Consider the following 17,709-nt stretch of genomic DNA (forward strand, 5'->3'; position numbering starts at 1 on the left):
TTGCCCGTACTCTGATAGATACCTTTGGCAGCGTAATCTGAATCCTGGTTAGGGTTCTGTGATTGAAACGATCTACTTCTTGTATGGGGCAGTGTAGATCTTTGAAAAATAATTTCCCTGTACCTCACTTGTTATGGTGCACCTTATGGGAGATAATAACTGCCCGATTGTCCTCATGAATAGTAATTTGCAGGCAGTATACATTTATGGCAGTAATCATATGTTTTGAATGGTACAGTTTATTACACAAAAGCAAAAATCACACTGCATGTTTCAGCACCTTCTGAACTACCACCCATTTTAAAAGTGACTTGCATTAAACCTCCAGAGTTTTGGTGATTTAACCACCTATCTTAATTAGAGTGGTTAGCCCAGTTTTCACTTCCCCTTGCCTCCTGGTAAAACCCGGCAGTAAGGGACAGTGAAAGCTGCAAAATGACCCCCACACCATGGGAACCAACTCTTACGGCGTGGGATTCATTAGTGTTTGTATTTTCAAAAACAAAATACCAAAGTGTGATTTTGTTTTTGAAAATTCATAAACAAGTTACGTTTGATTGATGGTACGGTCATTTTAAATGAACCATTCATCAAGCTCTCAATACATTGACAGGAACCACTGTGATGTCGGTCCCTACCTATGTTAAGAGATGTCTGCATTGCCAGCCGACATCTCTAAATTTGGGGGTCTGAGGACCCTCGAAATGAATGGAGTAAAGTACTCCTCCATATCGAAGTATTTACCTCTGTCTGCCAAAGTCTAAATCAGGCCCTTAAACTTTCTCAGTGTCCATGTATTATAATAAATGAAATAGCCTTCATTGTATGTAAAAAAGAATTATGCAAGTTACCTCTTAGTTATGTGACTTTATGAAGGAACTCATCCTTCAACATTCTTCCTCTGTATGATTGCTTAGTCCTTCAAAGTCTATTAGTATCCTTGTAATATATGCAAAGGATACACTATCCCTTATGTAATATTGTTAGGATGGAAAATTCTTGCGCATGATAATGGATGTGCCCCTGTCCTGGGTGCCCCATCTGCAGTGATATCTGGATCCTTTGTAATGATTTTTGTTCATGGGTGAGCACGGATCATACCGATAAAGGGTCCAAAACCCTCTGCCTGTCTTTTGAAATCCCTTCTTTTTGGCGGGAGTTCATTCCAACGGGGTATTGACCCTTAATTCCCCATTGTGTATCTTGTTCAAAGAAGCATAGGAGTCTCTTCCCTTTTATTAATAAAACATGTTCTTGTCTGTACGTATGTTGCTCCAATGATATTTTATGACACTTTTCAGAGTGACAATCAGATGATCAGTGTAGTTGAAGAAAAACCAGCACGTGTTTCAACCCCTAGAAATGATAGACCCTTCTTAAGGCTTACAAATTACGAATTTTTGATTCTTAACGTTCTGTTTGCAATATTGACTCACAATCCAAAGTATATCTAAAATCCCACGTTGAATCCCATGACACATTTGTCGAACACCAACAAATATGTCATTGGATTCAACCAGAGGGGGCCGTTATTGAAGTGAGAGGGCTGTTGCCTTGAAGCAGGGTGCATGCCGTGAAAAGAAGAATCGGATTGTGACTCGCGTAGGAAAAACAATACATCCTCCACCAAGTCCAGGAATACCTGAACCTCCCTCCAGATTGAGAAAGACTTACCGTGAGACCGGAGTAGCACTGTGGACATCTGCTGCTTCAACCGCAGCCTTTTGACATATGCTCACCATCAGGCTGCAGACGCCCGCTGTAGGAAGGTGGATATCTGACTATGGTTACCCCCAAACTTTTTGCCTGGTGTTTAGCTGGTTTTTGACTTAGTTGGCCTGGGATCCTGCTATTCAGGGCCCCAGGCTGATTGCTCTCTCCTTAAAATGGACTCCATGTACCTTAGGTGCATAACACAATTGGAATTGGTTCACCTTATAGGCCCCTGTAACAGTGTACCATAGGTACCCAGGGCATAGGTGTAGCCAAGGCCTACCAGGGGCTGCAGCATGTATTGTGCCACCCCTGGCCTGGCCTCCATATTTGACACAACTGGCTGATCACTCAGCTGGGGTAAGTTGGTGTAATCACCTCTTACTTAGGTACAGTATGCCTGTGCCTAACCCTAAACTGGACACATATGTTCCTATCAGCCACTCCTATGGAAGGCCTCATCAATCCTGGAGGCAGAGTGCTTGGAAATATGTGAGATGGTGCTCTAGCATGAGCTGAGCCTGTCTGCAGCTGTCGGGAACCACTCCCTAAGCTGTTCCGGGATATTGCCATACCATATACTCTTAAGTGCATTATAATCCTCGCGGTTAAATGCTATCTTTGGTTTGGCTTTATCAAAACATGTCGAGTAAGGTGTCATACGAATTGGAATACTATCCCCTCGCCAGTTCTGGCGACGGGGATAGCATTCCACCCTTCTAGAGGGACACGACATGTGTGTAGCCTTAACCCCGGTTAAAGTTAAACAGAGCCTCAGCTCCACAAAATGGACGCTGCCACCACAGACACAAGTCTGGCCTCCTGCTGCTGACCGAAACTCGGCAGATGGTGGCCTGGACAAAGGGTTTCCTGCCTTGGGAGGTGCGAGCACCACCCCAGACAGGATTTTGTGTATTAGGTAGGACAGGGCTGAAAAGAATCAGACATGCCCGGGGCACACAAGGTGTCCCCGTGCATAGGCCAGCCCAAACCGGTTCTGGGGCCTTCCAGCCCCAGTCCTGGCGCGGAGCTGGACAAAGGAAAGGGGGTGTAACCGCCCCCCTTCCTGGTTCCTCCCAGAGGAGGGACCTAGTAGGTGATCCACCCCCTAGATTGGAATAAGAGGGGGAGCAGTGCCATTGCACAGCAGATCATCCCGAAATCAACTTAAACTAAGAAGAAGACTGGACTTCGACATTCTGCTGCACAGAAGACTGAAGAAGAATCTCCCTTGTGGCCAAGGAGTGACCACCCTGTGAACACAGGTACCAACCAGCAACTCGACGTCTGCTTTGCCGCCGCCTCCCGCCGGAGCCCGAGCCCAGAGCCCGACAAGAACCAGATTCCCAGACCTCTCAGAGCCCGATCCACAGTCCCTGCAAAGAAGGGACCCGTGGAGGCACCGAGTGACGTGGGACCGGACCTCTTGAAAGACACCCGAAAAGCTGACTGCGCAGCTTCTGAGGCACCCTCGACGTTGTGCTTTGGGGATTGAGAACCCCCACCACCGAGCAGCCCTTGCACCGAAGATCAGCCCCCCAGCATCTCCACGATCTGCGTGGGGCCCTTTTGCACTGTGCCACTCGACGCGCCATCCCGGCCACTAGCCACGCGGCCAGCGGCCATCTTGGCGACGAACCCGAAGATTTAAACAGCAGGTCTGGTTGCTCCAGACCTACCCAAGCTCCTGTGAAAAGGAGCACCCGCTCTGACCTTGCTGGTCCGAGTGAACAGCATCTTTCAACTCCTGCGTGGCTTGCATTTGCCAAGGCCTGTTTGCTCCGATCAGGTCGCCGACACCGCCAACAGCGAGAGGCCTACGTGGGACAGCTCGTGACCGACTCCTGGACGTCCTCGACCCCGGGTATCCACGTGGCTGCAGAAAGAAGCTACCCGACAACGCCTGTTTGCACCCGACATCACCTGGTTCCACTCTGGTTCCACGGCAGTCACTGGCTAGTGACTTTGAACACTGTCCCCTCTGCTTTCAGGTCTTCACATCTACAGATCCACCCTTGGATCCACCGGAACTCTTCTCATCGAGCCGCCTGCAGCATCTCCTGCTCCAAGCACCATCGACCAGCGTGACGAAACCCGACACATCTTCGACCCTGTGCACCCGCTTCCTGTGGGTGAGGTAACTCAGCTCCGCCGGTGCTCCTGCACTGGTACACATCCCAAGGGCCTGTGTTTTAAGTTTCAGCTCCGTAGGTCACTCGGAAGGTTCCTAACTTTCTAACTTTGTGCTTTTTACGCACCATAGACTTTGTATTGAGAAGTGCGTGCACTTTGAACACTGCACCCGAGTCCCGTGGGCCTTTCCCGACTTAGTTAACTCCAGTCTCGAATAGCTCCAGCGATTCCCAAGGCCCTAGGCCTCTTCACTTTCCTCCTGGTATCTCTTATACCACTTATTTAGTATATGGTTTAGGTGGCCCCTAGGGCTCATCCATATTGTGCAACTTTTGTGTATTTTAAACTGTCTTGTGATTTTACGCTTGTGCTTCTGTGCTCATAAAGAGTCCAGGGGATTTTATAGTTAATAAATCAATATATATTTTCAATATATATCTGTGTGGTGTCCCTTTCATTTGGTATTCAAGGGGGTTGTGTATGGTATAACAGCTGGCTTCACATGCCTTTCAGAGTTTAGCCTAAGACTGCTTTGTCCACGTTACCACTAGGATAACTGGTCTACAAGGTTGAATTACAACCATCATCATAAGGGTTGCTTGGCATGGTACAAAGTGATCACTAGAACTAGTGAACATTATATACCAGGCCAACTTCTCACATTGGTGAGCAGCGGATTGGGATCTGAGCTTGCTGTTGTTTTACCATTACAATCTTTGAGATTATCATTTGAAAGATCATACAGGTACCTGCTAGGTACATATAAAACAAGACTAGTATACTTAAGTTCTACTGAACTTAGTTGTTGTAGAGCAAAGGGAGTAGCACACCCTAGCTACAACTACTAGATAGGTTTAGTAGGTAAACACCAGTGTAGGTAGATTGCAACACATCCACCCACACTAGAGCAATGTCTGGAACAGAGGGGTCCAGTGGACTTACTCCTGTTGAGAGTGACCCTCCAAGGGCACCATCCCAGTTTGCTATTTTTCCCTTTAAGGAATTAAGACAGCTTTGTGTCTTAAGGGGTCTGAAGACAGGGCCTACCCCTACTACAGACCACCTAAGAGAGCTCTTGGATCAGTCTGAAGCTCTAAAGACCTCTAAAGCAAACCCCACAGGGAATGCTGAAGGAGGCCATCCTTCAGAGGATGACACTGTAGACACCCCTACCCCTATCATCCTAGTAGATGAGGAAGCCTCCACCACTGGAGCTCCTCAAGTAGATGTAGAGGAAGAGGAAGAAGAAGAGGAGGAGGAGGTGGAAAGCAGTGAGTCAGATGATGACAGAGATAGTCAGGTGCTGGTCAGTAGACTGAACCAGGCTAACTTAAGTCAACTTGGGAATGAATCAGGTAACAACCCATTCAGACCCCCAGGTGGACTTAACCAGGGCCATAGGAGGAGAAGGCATCACTCAGGTGAATCCAACACCTCCCATGTCTCTAGAGGCTCTCATGGTCACTCCAGAAAGGAGATGACTAGCCCTCAGAGAAGGGAACATGAGGCCAAGATGAGAGAGGCTGAGCTTAGGATCCAGAGGCAAGAGTTAGAGGTTGCCCTGGCTAAGGAGAAACTTGCTAGAGCAAGACAGCCTAGAGAGAGTGGGGTAATAGAACCCACTGGTGGCAGCAATATCCACAAGGATAAAGACAGGTCTTTTGATAATAGAAACCTGAGTAAGATTGTGCCCCCCTACAAAGCTGGGGATGACATCCATAAATGGATTACTGCAATGGAGAGAGCCTGCAGAGTACAGCAGATCCCTCAGGAGCAGTGGGCAGCAATCTTGTGGCTCTCCTTTGAAGGTAGAGGCAGAGACAGACTCCTCACAGTTAGTGATGAGGATTCTAGAAACTACATGGTCCTGAAGAGTGCTCTGATTGATGGGTTAGGCTTAACCACTGAACAATACAGGTTAATGTTCAGAGATACCCAGAAGACACAGACTCAGGACTGGTCTGAATTTGTTGAGTGTGCCACTAAGGCTCTGGAGGGCTGGTTGCTGGGAAGTAAGGTTACTGACTATACAGGATTGTATAATTTAATTATGAGAGAGCAAATCTTAAGTAATTGTCAAAATCAGCTTCTACATCAGCACCTGGTTGACTCTGATCTGACCTCCCCACAAGAATTGGGTAGGAGGGCAGACAAATGGGTCAGAACCAGGATCAGGCCTAAGAACCAGGGTGGTGACCAAAAGAAAGAGACTACCAAGCCTCAAGAGAAGGGTGGGGATAAAAGTAAGGAAAAGACTTCCCCAGGGCCCCAAAACTCCAAGAATGGGGGTGGGTCCCAAGACACTTCTGCATCCCAGAAAAAGCCTTATTGTCATACCTGTAAACAGGTGGGGCATTACAAAACAGATAGCTGTTGTCCCAAGAATGGCAATAAGGAGAATATACCTCCAGGTAAGGCTCCAACACCTCCTGTCACTGTTAGCAGTGGTCCCCCAGGTGGTGGGAGCACCCCCAAGAATTTGGGTGGGTTTACTTTTGGAGGACAGGTGGACTCTGGCCTATCCAGGTCCCCTAACTCAGATACTCTTGTCTATGAGACTGGCATGGGGTTTGCCAATTTCACAGCTTGCCCAAACACTTTGAGCAAGTATAGACAGGAGCCCCTCATCAATGGATTGAAAGTTGAGGCCTTCAGAGACACAGGGGCTAGCATCACCATGGTGGCTGAATGTCTAGTCCCCTCAAGGCAACTTTTACCTGATGCCAAATATCAGGTGACAAACATTGATGGCATAGAATCCAATCATCCCATGGCAGTAGTCAATCTTAGCTGGGGAGGTGTCACTGGCCCAAAGAGAGTGGCAGTGTCAGCAAACTTGCCTGTAGATTGCCTACTGGGTAATGATTTGGAAATCTCAGCCTGGGCTGAGGTTGAACAGCAAACCCATTCTAGAATGGTAAATCTCCATGGAAAGGTTAGTGGGGCTGTAATGGCTACAGCCCCAATTCAAGATGTCCTTCCTGAAAAGGTTGGGAGGGCTGAGCAAACCTCAGCCCCATCTTTAGATAACTTCCCTCCTGGAAAGAGTAGCAGGGCTGTACTAGTAACAGCCCATACCCAAACTGAGTCTCCTCCTGAAAAGGTTGGTGGGGCTGTGATGGCCACAGCCCAAACTCAAACTGATACATGGGTAGTGAAGCCTGAAATGATGGATCACTCCACCCAAACAGAGAGCATTGAGGAGGAAGAGAAATCTCCCTCCCACCAGACTTTAGGAAAGGATCAGCCTCCTCAGGGAACTGACCTTACCCCTGATGAAGGAACTGTCCCAGAGGTTGTTAGGCCTTGCCTAACAGAGCCTCTGATGGCAGTGGACCCTTCTCAGGTGGGACCCAGTCTGGAGCAGGTAACCTGCCCCTCTCTACCTTGCCTTACTCAGCCCAGGGCTGCAGAGGACAAGAAGGACAGTGAGACCCAAAGGCCCCCCTGTCAAATAAAGCACCCCCATCCACAGATTAGGGGCACCGAAACTAGTAGCCCTAGTGAGGTGCAAACTTTAAAAACTCCTGAGGGATCCCCCTTAAAAGTAGTTAGGGACCTCCCCCAGATGGATATTGTTGGGCACAGCCAAACCTGGGACCCTAAGGGCCCAAACCTGAACTGTCCCTTCAGTAAGCCAAACAGAGGGACTCAGCCTCCAGCTTTAGGTAGCCAGAGGTTGACCCTGAGAGCACAGTGCAACTCAGTCAAAGAAAGAAAGGCACACATGGTGGAGAGTGATTGGAGGAAGCTGAGCCCTACAGAGGAAACTCACTTCAGTACTCCATCTCAACACCAGCCTTTGACTTTGCAAAGACACACCACAGGTAGAGATTCCCTATGGTGGAGACCCTCAGATACCCTTAGGGTGAGGGATTGCTTAGTGGACCATGAGACAGGGGGTTACCAAGCCAGAGCTGGTACTTCCTTATATGGCCACTTAGGCAATATAGGCTTACCTGGTCAAGGATAGCCTTATCTCCTTTCGTTTGGGGGGGGGTTATGTAGGAAGGTGGATATCTGACTATGGTTACCCCCAAACTTTTTGCCTGGTGTTTAGCTGGTTTTTGACTTAGTTGGCCTGGGATCCTGCTATTCAGGGCCCCAGGCTGATTGCTCTCTCCTTAAAATGGACTCCATGTACCTTAGGTGCATAACACAATTGGAATTGGTTCACCTTATAGGCCCCTGTAACAGTGTACCATAGGTACCCAGGGCATAGGTGTAGCCAAGGCCTACCAGGGGCTGCAGCATGTATTGTGCCACCCCTGGCCTGGCCTCCATATTTGACACAACTGGCTGATCACTCAGCTGGGGTAAGTTGGTGTAATCACCTCTTACTTAGGTACAGTATGCCTGTGCCTAACCCTAAACTGGACACATATGTTCCTATCAGCCACTCCTATGGAAGGCCTCATCAATCCTGGAGGCAGAGTGCTTGGAAATATGTGAGATGGTGCTCTAGCATGAGCTGAGCCTGTCTGCAGCTGTCGGGAACCACTCCCTAAGCTGTTCCGGGATATTGCCATACCATATACTCTTAAGTGCATTATAATCCTCGCGGTTAAATGCTATCTTTGGTTTGGCTTTATCAAAACATGTCGAGTAAGGTGTCATACGAATTGGAATACTATCCCCTCGCCAGTTCTGGCGACGGGGATAGCATTCCACCCTTCTAGAGGGACACGACATGTGTGTAGCCTTAACCCCGGTTAAAGTTAAACAGAGCCTCAGCTCCACAAAATGGACGCTGCCACCACAGACACAAGTCTGGCCTCCTGCTGCTGACCGAAACTCGGCAGATGGTGGCCTGGACAAAGGGTTTCCTGCCTTGGGAGGTGCGAGCACCACCCCAGACAGGATTTTGTGTATTAGGTAGGACAGGGCTGAAAAGAATCAGACATGCCCGGGGCACACAAGGTGTCCCCGTGCATAGGCCAGCCCAAACCGGTTCTGGGGCCTTCCAGCCCCAGTCCTGGCGCGGAGCTGGACAAAGGAAAGGGGGTGTAACCGCCCCCCTTCCTGGTTCCTCCCAGAGGAGGGACCTAGTAGGTGATCCACCCCCTAGATTGGAATAAGAGGGGGAGCAGTGCCATTGCACAGCAGATCATCCCGAAATCAACTTAAACTAAGAAGAAGACTGGACTTCGACATTCTGCTGCACAGAAGACTGAAGAAGAATCTCCCTTGTGGCCAAGGAGTGACCACCCTGTGAACACAGGTACCAACCAGCAACTCGACGTCTGCTTTGCCGCCGCCTCCCGCCGGAGCCCGAGCCCAGAGCCCGACAAGAACCAGATTCCCAGACCTCTCAGAGCCCGATCCACAGTCCCTGCAAAGAAGGGACCCGTGGAGGCACCGAGTGACGTGGGACCGGACCTCTTGAAAGACACCCGAAAAGCTGACTGCGCAGCTTCTGAGGCACCCTCGACGTTGTGCTTTGGGGATTGAGAACCCCCACCACCGAGCAGCCCTTGCACCGAAGATCAGCCCCCCAGCATCTCCACGATCTGCGTGGGGCCCTTTTGCACTGTGCCACTCGACGCGCCATCCCGGCCACTAGCCACGCGGCCAGCGGCCATCTTGGCGACGAACCCGAAGATTTAAACAGCAGGTCTGGTTGCTCCAGACCTACCCAAGCTCCTGTGAAAAGGAGCACCCGCTCTGACCTTGCTGGTCCGAGTGAACAGCATCTTTCAACTCCTGCGTGGCTTGCATTTGCCAAGGCCTGTTTGCTCCGATCAGGTCGCCGACACCGCCAACAGCGAGAGGCCTACGTGGGACAGCTCGTGACCGACTCCTGGACGTCCTCGACCCCGGGTATCCACGTGGCTGCAGAAAGAAGCTACCCGACAACGCCTGTTTGCACCCGACATCACCTGGTTCCACTCTGGTTCCACGGCAGTCACTGGCTAGTGACTTTGAACACTGTCCCCTCTGCTTTCAGGTCTTCACATCTACAGATCCACCCTTGGATCCACCGGAACTCTTCTCATCGAGCCGCCTGCAGCATCTCCTGCTCCAAGCACCATCGACCAGCGTGACGAAACCCGACACATCTTCGACCCTGTGCACCCGCTTCCTGTGGGTGAGGTAACTCAGCTCCGCCGGTGCTCCTGCACTGGTACACATCCCAAGGGCCTGTGTTTTAAGTTTCAGCTCCGTAGGTCACTCGGAAGGTTCCTAACTTTCTAACTTTGTGCTTTTTACGCACCATAGACTTTGTATTGAGAAGTGCGTGCACTTTGAACACTGCACCCGAGTCCCGTGGGCCTTTCCCGACTTAGTTAACTCCAGTCTCGAATAGCTCCAGCGATTCCCAAGGCCCTAGGCCTCTTCACTTTCCTCCTGGTATCTCTTATACCACTTATTTAGTATATGGTTTAGGTGGCCCCTAGGGCTCATCCATATTGTGCAACTTTTGTGTATTTTAAACTGTCTTGTGATTTTACGCTTGTGCTTCTGTGCTCATAAAGAGTCCAGGGGATTTTATAGTTAATAAATCAATATATATTTTCAATATATATCTGTGTGGTGTCCCTTTCATTTGGTATTCAAGGGGGTTGTGTATGGTATAACAGCTGGCTTCACATGCCTTTCAGAGTTTAGCCTAAGACTGCTTTGTCCACGTTACCACTAGGATAACTGGTCTACAAGGTTGAATTACAACCATCATCATAAGGGTTGCTTGGCATGGTACAAAGTGATCACTAGAACTAGTGAACATTATATACCAGGCCAACTTCTCACACCCGCTCAGACACTTTGAACTACCACTCCAGCAGGAGCGGGTAAAACTGAATACTGGACCGCCGGGCCTTGGGGGGAACTTGCTCTGATTGACGCGCTATGGTGCAGGGACACTTTGACTTTATCAAAGCCATTGTGTAACTTCTGAGACTTGAACTCACTAGCGGGGCTTAACTTGGATGTTGTCTCATGTAAATGTACAATACCCGTGATCCTTAAATTGAGAAATGGGATTTGAGAGCTGACCCGGGTAACGCTGGTGTGCCTACTTTATGAAGACTGTGTATATTATTTGCAGTGTGCCGTATTGTACTTTGCGTTTGTAGATACATTATTATTTTTACATAAAAGCAAGCATCTGACTGCACAGTCATTGATTGCAGGTTGCTGGATTTATTTTGGGTTATGAGCCTCTGCTCACCCTACACCTACTTCGTCCATGAGAAGCCTTGAACTGCTTGATCCGCACTACCACTGAGAATCAAGTATTGAAGGAGTACCTGGCCCAGTTGCTCAGGATATCGGGTGAAAATGGCCTCAGCTCAGGTGGTCAAGCCCAGTAGCTCCTGCTTGCCCCGTGGACCTCAGAATGGGGTTGTGACAAATATCTTCAATGAATACTTAAGTATCAAATTTTTAAACCATCTCTAAATTTATGACCACCACAATATATCTCTTCAACTCAACTCAAGTGCGGTTGGCCAGCCTATTCTTTGGCTGAATACTGCCTCTCTCTAAATGCCTTATCACACCTTTACTAGTACACGCTTATTAGTCGCTTGTCTACCATCCAAAGAGTTGTAAATACAGACTTTTCTCTTGATATTTCTCCTGTTTGCTATGGATGAAATGTTATGCTTTACACTTCTGGAGGCAATTCATGATCGAATGGGTTCTCTGATGCTACTCTAATTACTCGAAGTGTAATCACTATTTACAGTTACCCACAAACCACAGGTATATTGTGTATGAGCTGCCTATTGTATTTTAAGTATATTCGTCTTGAAAGTGTATTTTATTTTACTTTATGACCCAATTCCCATAGGTTTTGCCAAGTACCCCTCAAATTCCCTTTTGTAAATTATTATTGACAGACTGTATTTCTTTGCTGCAGGGTTGAAAAAAGACGCGCAGCTGAAGTTATTCAGAGAGCTTGGAGGTCTCACACGGACAGAAGGCTCTTCAGACTTCTGAAACATGCAGCACGTGCAGCGGTAAATGGTGTACTGTGGTGGTTTGCTAGACGTGCAGCTTTCAAAACGTTTTTTCTATATCAGTAACCTTTTAATTAAATGCACCTATCTATAACCTGTTGCGTTGTTCATGTAAATCATCAAACATACACCTTTTTTTTTTTAAGTTCAGAAAAAATTTATTGAAAGAATGTGACATACGCTTACAAAGTAAGACAAAAGAAAATAACAAGCAAAAGTATACATCAAGATAATAAAAGGTATTAATATAAGCTACCAAAAGAAACATCAAAAATTGAGAATAAATATAAGCAAAATTGGCAACTGGTATGATATAAGGTAATAAAAGATATACTAAATATACATTGTAATTACAAGAAAAGCGAAAATAATATCAATATGTTTAACAAAATACAGGAATTCATGGAGGTTTAGGAACTTCTTGTTGTAACGGGGACAAAGGCAGAGAACTCTGAGTACTTAAATCAAAAAATAGTGTGACTGGACTCCACAATTCTTTTCGCTTGGCAGCTAAAGCCAAGGGGTTGACAAAAGTCGTATCTAACCTGTGATTATAGCAAACAGCATACCACCAAGCCTGATAAGATATTTTGGTAAAATCCTTCCAATTTTTAGTTATTTGCTGGAAAGCTACTGCCAACAATAAGTCAATTATTCTAACCCTGAAAGTGCAAGGATCCCAGATGGGAGAAACACTCCCTAAGAAAATGTGAGATAAAGAGAAGGAGTGATTAGAGGAAAAAATCTTGTTAATTTAGGACCAAACTTGCCGCCAAAAATTATGAACATGGGAACATCTAAAAAGCATGTGGAAAAGATCTGCACATGGTAAGGAGCAGGACCAACACTTATCAGAAGCATATCAAACAAACACCTTTAAGTCAGTAATGTTCAGCAAGATACAACTGGTTAACGACCACCGATACCTGGGTTGCTTGCTCTTCGATTATGCCTTCCGTTGGGACTTACAAATAAAAGAAATCGAACATTGGCAAAGCCCATGGTTATGGCTTAGCAGGCATTGATTATTGTTGGTGCCATTTGTACGTGAATCAGTTCACATTGCAGCCATTGCTTGATGAAGATGTTGTTGGTGCCTGAGGAATAACCAAGACTATAATTCCCAGAATTCTTTACTGTCCAATACAAGCCAGGACTGGAAGCACAGCTCAACTGACAGGTGAGGTAGCAACCTCAATGACACTCTAGATCAGTGTTTCCCAAACGTTTTAGACCCACAGCTCGATTTTAAGAATGACAAACGTTTGCGACCCACCTAGTTTGAAAGTTTTGTTAAATGAGTCTATAGAACGCACGGCTACCCAGAGGTGTCTCGGCGCGGGCTCTTAGACAAAACAGCACGAACCCTGCCTGGGCCCTAGTTGTTGAATAGGCAGATTTATAGTTCCTATCTGAAGATAAGAAAACTGGGAGAGGATCTGATATGAACACGCAGGGCGTTCCATGCCTTTACTGTGCCCAAGATAAAACGTTTACCACCCCAGTTCCCTTTCTTGAACTTGGGAACCATTGAAGTTTTGCATTTGAGGAGCGCAGTGTTCTCTTCAGTGAATACCATCTAAGTCTCTGCCTAAATGGACACAATTCGGGCGATTTTTAATGTACCTAGAGCGTTGTGTGGCAGCACACTGTCATCTGCAGACAACACTTTCCATTGAAATGGCCACTTTATTTGTACAGACACGCAGTTTTACTGATAAAACTATATTGCTCACAAATGATAATGTGTCGAAATCGAGTTTCAGTGAATATTTATAATTTGTGCATTATCAGGTAAAGTGTCTTGATTTGTTCTGATCCTATTAAAATCTTTGTTTCCATCACACTTCAGAATTACAGAAAAAGATGCTGCATTTTTTGCTTTCCTAACTGCTAAATGTGTATAATTAATTTACAGGTATTTGTGTGTTACAAAAAAATGACATCCTACTGCCTTTCCTTTCACATTCACTGTACCCCAGCGAGATTGTCACATAATTCACTTTACTTTTCTTTCTCTGACTGCAAAGTAAGAGTTTGTAAACACCAATCCCTATGTTAAAACAGATAAGCAGCAATTTTTCAGGGTTGTATGATGGAACAACGAATGCAATTACTTGCAATGCCTTAATAACGTGGTCACAACCACAACCTCATCTTTACCACGCATGCCTTTACAATGAATTTCATTGTAAAGGCATGATTAGTCAAGCTAAATAAGTGGTAAAGGATACATCCTAGCCCCCACCCTGAGCCCTAAAACCTGTCTCCAGCCTTAAAACTACCACAACCCCATCCCAGAAAACACCCCAGCCCCCCTGAGCCCTAACCGGCCCCAGCCCTAACAAGCATTTGCAATGCAATAGGTCTCGCATTATGAATGTTTGAGCTATTGGTCTTGTAAATGACACATTTTTTATTTATGTTTTGTTTTTCAAAATAGCGAAATTAATAGCTTTGTCATTTACAATGCCAATAGTTATAACTTTTGCAAATGTGACACCTATAGCATTTGTAATGCAACATGTTTTGTATTTACGTTACTTAGATGTATTGATATCACAAATAACAATGGTTTTAATTTTTTTAAATAATTAATACTTAAGTAAAAGTGATTGTAATTTATAATGGCAATAGCTTAAACGTTTGTAAATAACTTTTGTGAAGATTATGTTCAGTGTATTTTATTGTGATGAAAATCCAAGAACAGAAGTGAAATATTAACATTTTTTTGTGACATTTGTAATAAAGCTTGAAACATTGAGAGAACATATTTGAACCAGTTGTTGTTGAATGGTTGCACAGATTGATGCTGTGATGGCGCGGAGTGATGTTGTGGTGGCGCTGAGTGATGTTGTGGTGGCGCTGAGCGATGCTGTGGTGGTGCTGAGTGATGCTGGGGTTGCGCTGAGTGATGCTGTGGTGGTGCTGAGTGGTGCTGTGGTGGTGCTGAGTGATGCTGTGGTGGTGCTGAGTGATGCTGTGGTGGTGCTGAGTGGTGCTGTAGTGGTACTGAGTGGTGCTGTGGTGGTGCTGAGTGGTGCTGTGGTGGTGCTGAGTGATGCTGTGGTGGTGCTGAGTGATGCTGTGGTGGTGCTGAGTGATGCTGTGGTGGTACTGAGTGATGCTGTGGTGGTGCTGAGTGGTGCTGTGGTGGTGCTGAGTGATGCTGTGGTGGTGCTGAGTGATGTTGTGGTGATGCTGTGGTGGTGCTGTGGTGGTGCTGAGTGGTACTGTGGTGTTGCTGAGTGATGCTGTGGTGGTGGTGAGTGGTGCTGTGGTGGTGCTGAGTGATGCTGTGTTGGTGCTGAGTGATGCTGTGGTGGTGCTGAGTGGTGCTGTGGTGGTGCCAAGTGATGCTGTGGTGGTGCTTTGGTGGTGCTGAGTGATGCTGTGGTGGTGCTGAGTGGTGCTGGGGTTGCGCTGAGTGATACTATGGTGGTGCTGAGTCGTGCTGAGTGATGCCGTGGTGGTGCTGAGTGGTGCTGTGGTGGTACTGAGTGATGCTGTGGTGGTGCTGAGTAGTGGTGCTGTGGTGGTGCTGAGTGATGTTGTGGTGGCGCTGAGTGATGTTGTGGTGGCGCTGAGTGATGCTCTGGTGGTGCTGAGTGATGCTGGGGTTGCGCTGAGTGATGCTGAGTGGTGCTGTGGTGGTGCTGAGTGATGCTGTGGTGGTGCTGAGTGATGCTGTGGTGGTGCTGAGTGGTGCTGTGGTGGTACTGAGTGGTGCTGTGGTGGTGTTGAGTGGTGCTGTGGTGGTGCTGAGTGATGCTGTGGTGGTGCTGAGTGATGCTGTGGTGGTGCTGAGTGGTGCTGTGGTGGTGCCGAGTGATAATGTGGTGGTGCTGAGTGGTGCTGTGGTGGTGCTGAGTGGTGCTGTGGTGGTGCTGAGTGATGCTGTGGTGGTGCTGAGTGATGCTGTGGTGGTGCTGAGTGGTGCTGTGGTGGGGCTGTGGTGGTGCTGAGTGATGTGGTGATGCTGAGTGGTGCTGTGGTGGTGCTGAGTGGTGCTGTGGTGGTGCTGAGTGATGCTGTGGTGGTGCTGAGTGGTGCTGTGGGGGTGCTGAGTGATGCCGTTGTGGTGCTGTGGTGGTGCTGTGGTCATGCTGTGGTGGTGCTGTGGTGGTGCTGAGTGGTGCTGTGGTGGTGCTGAGTGATGCTGTGGTGATGCTGTGGTGATGCTGTGGTGGTGCTGTGGTGGTGCTGAGTGATGCTGTGGTGGTGCTGAGTGATGCTGTGGTGGTGCTGAGTGGTGCTGTGCTGGTGCTGAGTGATGCCGTGGTGGTGCTGTGGTGGTGCTGAGTGATGCTGTGGTGGTGCTGAGTGATGTTGTGGTGATGCTGTGGTGGTGCTGTGGTGGTGCTGAGTGGTACTGTGGTGTTGCTGAGTGATGCTGTGGTGGTGGTGAGTGGTGCTGTGGTGGTGCTGAGTGATGCTGTGGTGATGCTGTGGTGGTGCTGTGGTGGTGCTGAGTGGTACTGTGGTGTTGCTGAGTGATGCTGTGGTGGTGCTGAGTGGTGCTGTGGTGGTGATGAGTGATGCTGTGGTGGTGCTGAGTGATGCTGTGTTGGTGCTGAGTGGTGCTGTCCTGGTGCTGAGTGGTGCTGTGGTGTTGCTTGAGTGGTGCTGTGGTGGTGCTGAGTGGTGCTGTGGTGGTGCTGAGTGGTGCTGTGGTGTTGCTTGAGTGGTGCTGTGGTGGTGCTGAGTGGTGCTGTGGTGGTGCTGAGTGATGCTGTGGTGGTGCTGAGTGATACTGTGGTGGTGCTGAGTCATGCTGAGTGATGCTGTGGTGGTGCTGAGTGGTGCTGTTGTGGTACTGAGTGATGCTGTGGTGCTGCTGAGTAGTGGTGCTGTGGTGGTGCTGAGTGGTGCTGTGGTGGTGCTGAGTTATGCTGTGGTGGTGCTGAGGGTGCTGTGGTGGTGCTGAGTGATGCTGTTGTGGTGCTGAGTGAAGCTGTGGTGGTGCTGAGTGGTGCTGTGTTGGTGCTGAGTGATGCTGTGGTGGTGCTGAGTGGTGCTGTGGTGGTGCTAAGTGATGCTGTGGTGGTGCTTTGGTGGTGCTGAGTGATGCTGTGGTGGTGCTGAGTGGTGCTGGGGTTGTGCTGAGTGATACTATGGTGGTGCTGAGTCGTGCTGAGTGATGCCGTGGTGGTGCTGAGTGGTGCTGTGGTGGTACTGAGTGATGCTGTGGGGGTGCTGAGTAGTGGTGCTGTGGTGGTGCTGAGTGATGTTGTGGTGGCGCTGAGTGATGTTGTGGTGGCGCTGAGTGATGCTCTGGTGGTGCTGAGTGATGCTGGGGTTGCGCTGAGTGATGCTGAGTGGTGCTGTGGTGGTGCTGAGTGATGCTGTGGTGGTGCTGAGTGATGCTGTGGTGGTGCTGAGTGGTGCTGTGGTGGTACTGAGTGGTGCTGTGGTGGTGCTGAGTGGTGCTGTGGTGGTGCTGAGTGATGCTGTGGTGGTGCTGAGTGATGCTGTGGTGGTGCTGAGTGGTGCTGTGGTGGTGCCGAGTGATAATGTGGTGGTGCTGAGTGGTGCTGTGGTGGTTCTGAGTGGTGCTGTGGTGGTGCTGAGTGATGCTGTGGTGGTGCTGAGTGATGCTGTTGTGGTGCTGAGTGGTGCTGTGGTGGGGCTGTGGTGGTGCTGAGTGATGTGGTGATGCTGAGTGGTGCTGTGGTGGTGCTGAGTGGTGCTGTGGTGGTGCTGAGTGGTGCTGTGGTGGTTCTGAGTGATGCTGTGGTGGTGCTGAGTGGTGCTGTGGTGGTGCTGAGTGATGCCGTTGTGGTGCTGTGGTGGTGCTGTGGTCATGCTGTGGTGGTGCTGTGGTGGTGCTGAGTGGTGCTGTGGTGGTGCTGAGTGATGCTGTGGTGATGCTGTGGTGGTGCTGTGGTGGTGCTGAGTG

At 48.4% G+C, this 17,709-nt stretch overlaps 1 protein-coding gene across 1 annotated transcript in view; it reads left to right on the plus strand.

The window, feature by feature from the left end:
- Positions 1–17,709, plus strand: part of C8HXorf58 (chromosome 8 CXorf58 homolog) — a 767,449-nt gene that overhangs the window by 311,622 nt on the left and 438,118 nt on the right. Inside the window, exon 3 of the mRNA XM_086933357.1 lies at positions 11,711–11,810. Coding sequence (XP_086789483.1) covers positions 11,711–11,810 — 100 coding nt within the window. The remainder of the gene's footprint in view (positions 1–11,710; positions 11,811–17,709) is intronic.

This window comes from Lissotriton vulgaris, chromosome 8 (genome assembly GCF_964263255.1).
Source record: "Lissotriton vulgaris chromosome 8, aLisVul1.2, whole genome shotgun sequence".
Lineage (NCBI taxonomy): Eukaryota > Metazoa > Chordata > Amphibia > Caudata > Salamandridae > Lissotriton > Lissotriton vulgaris.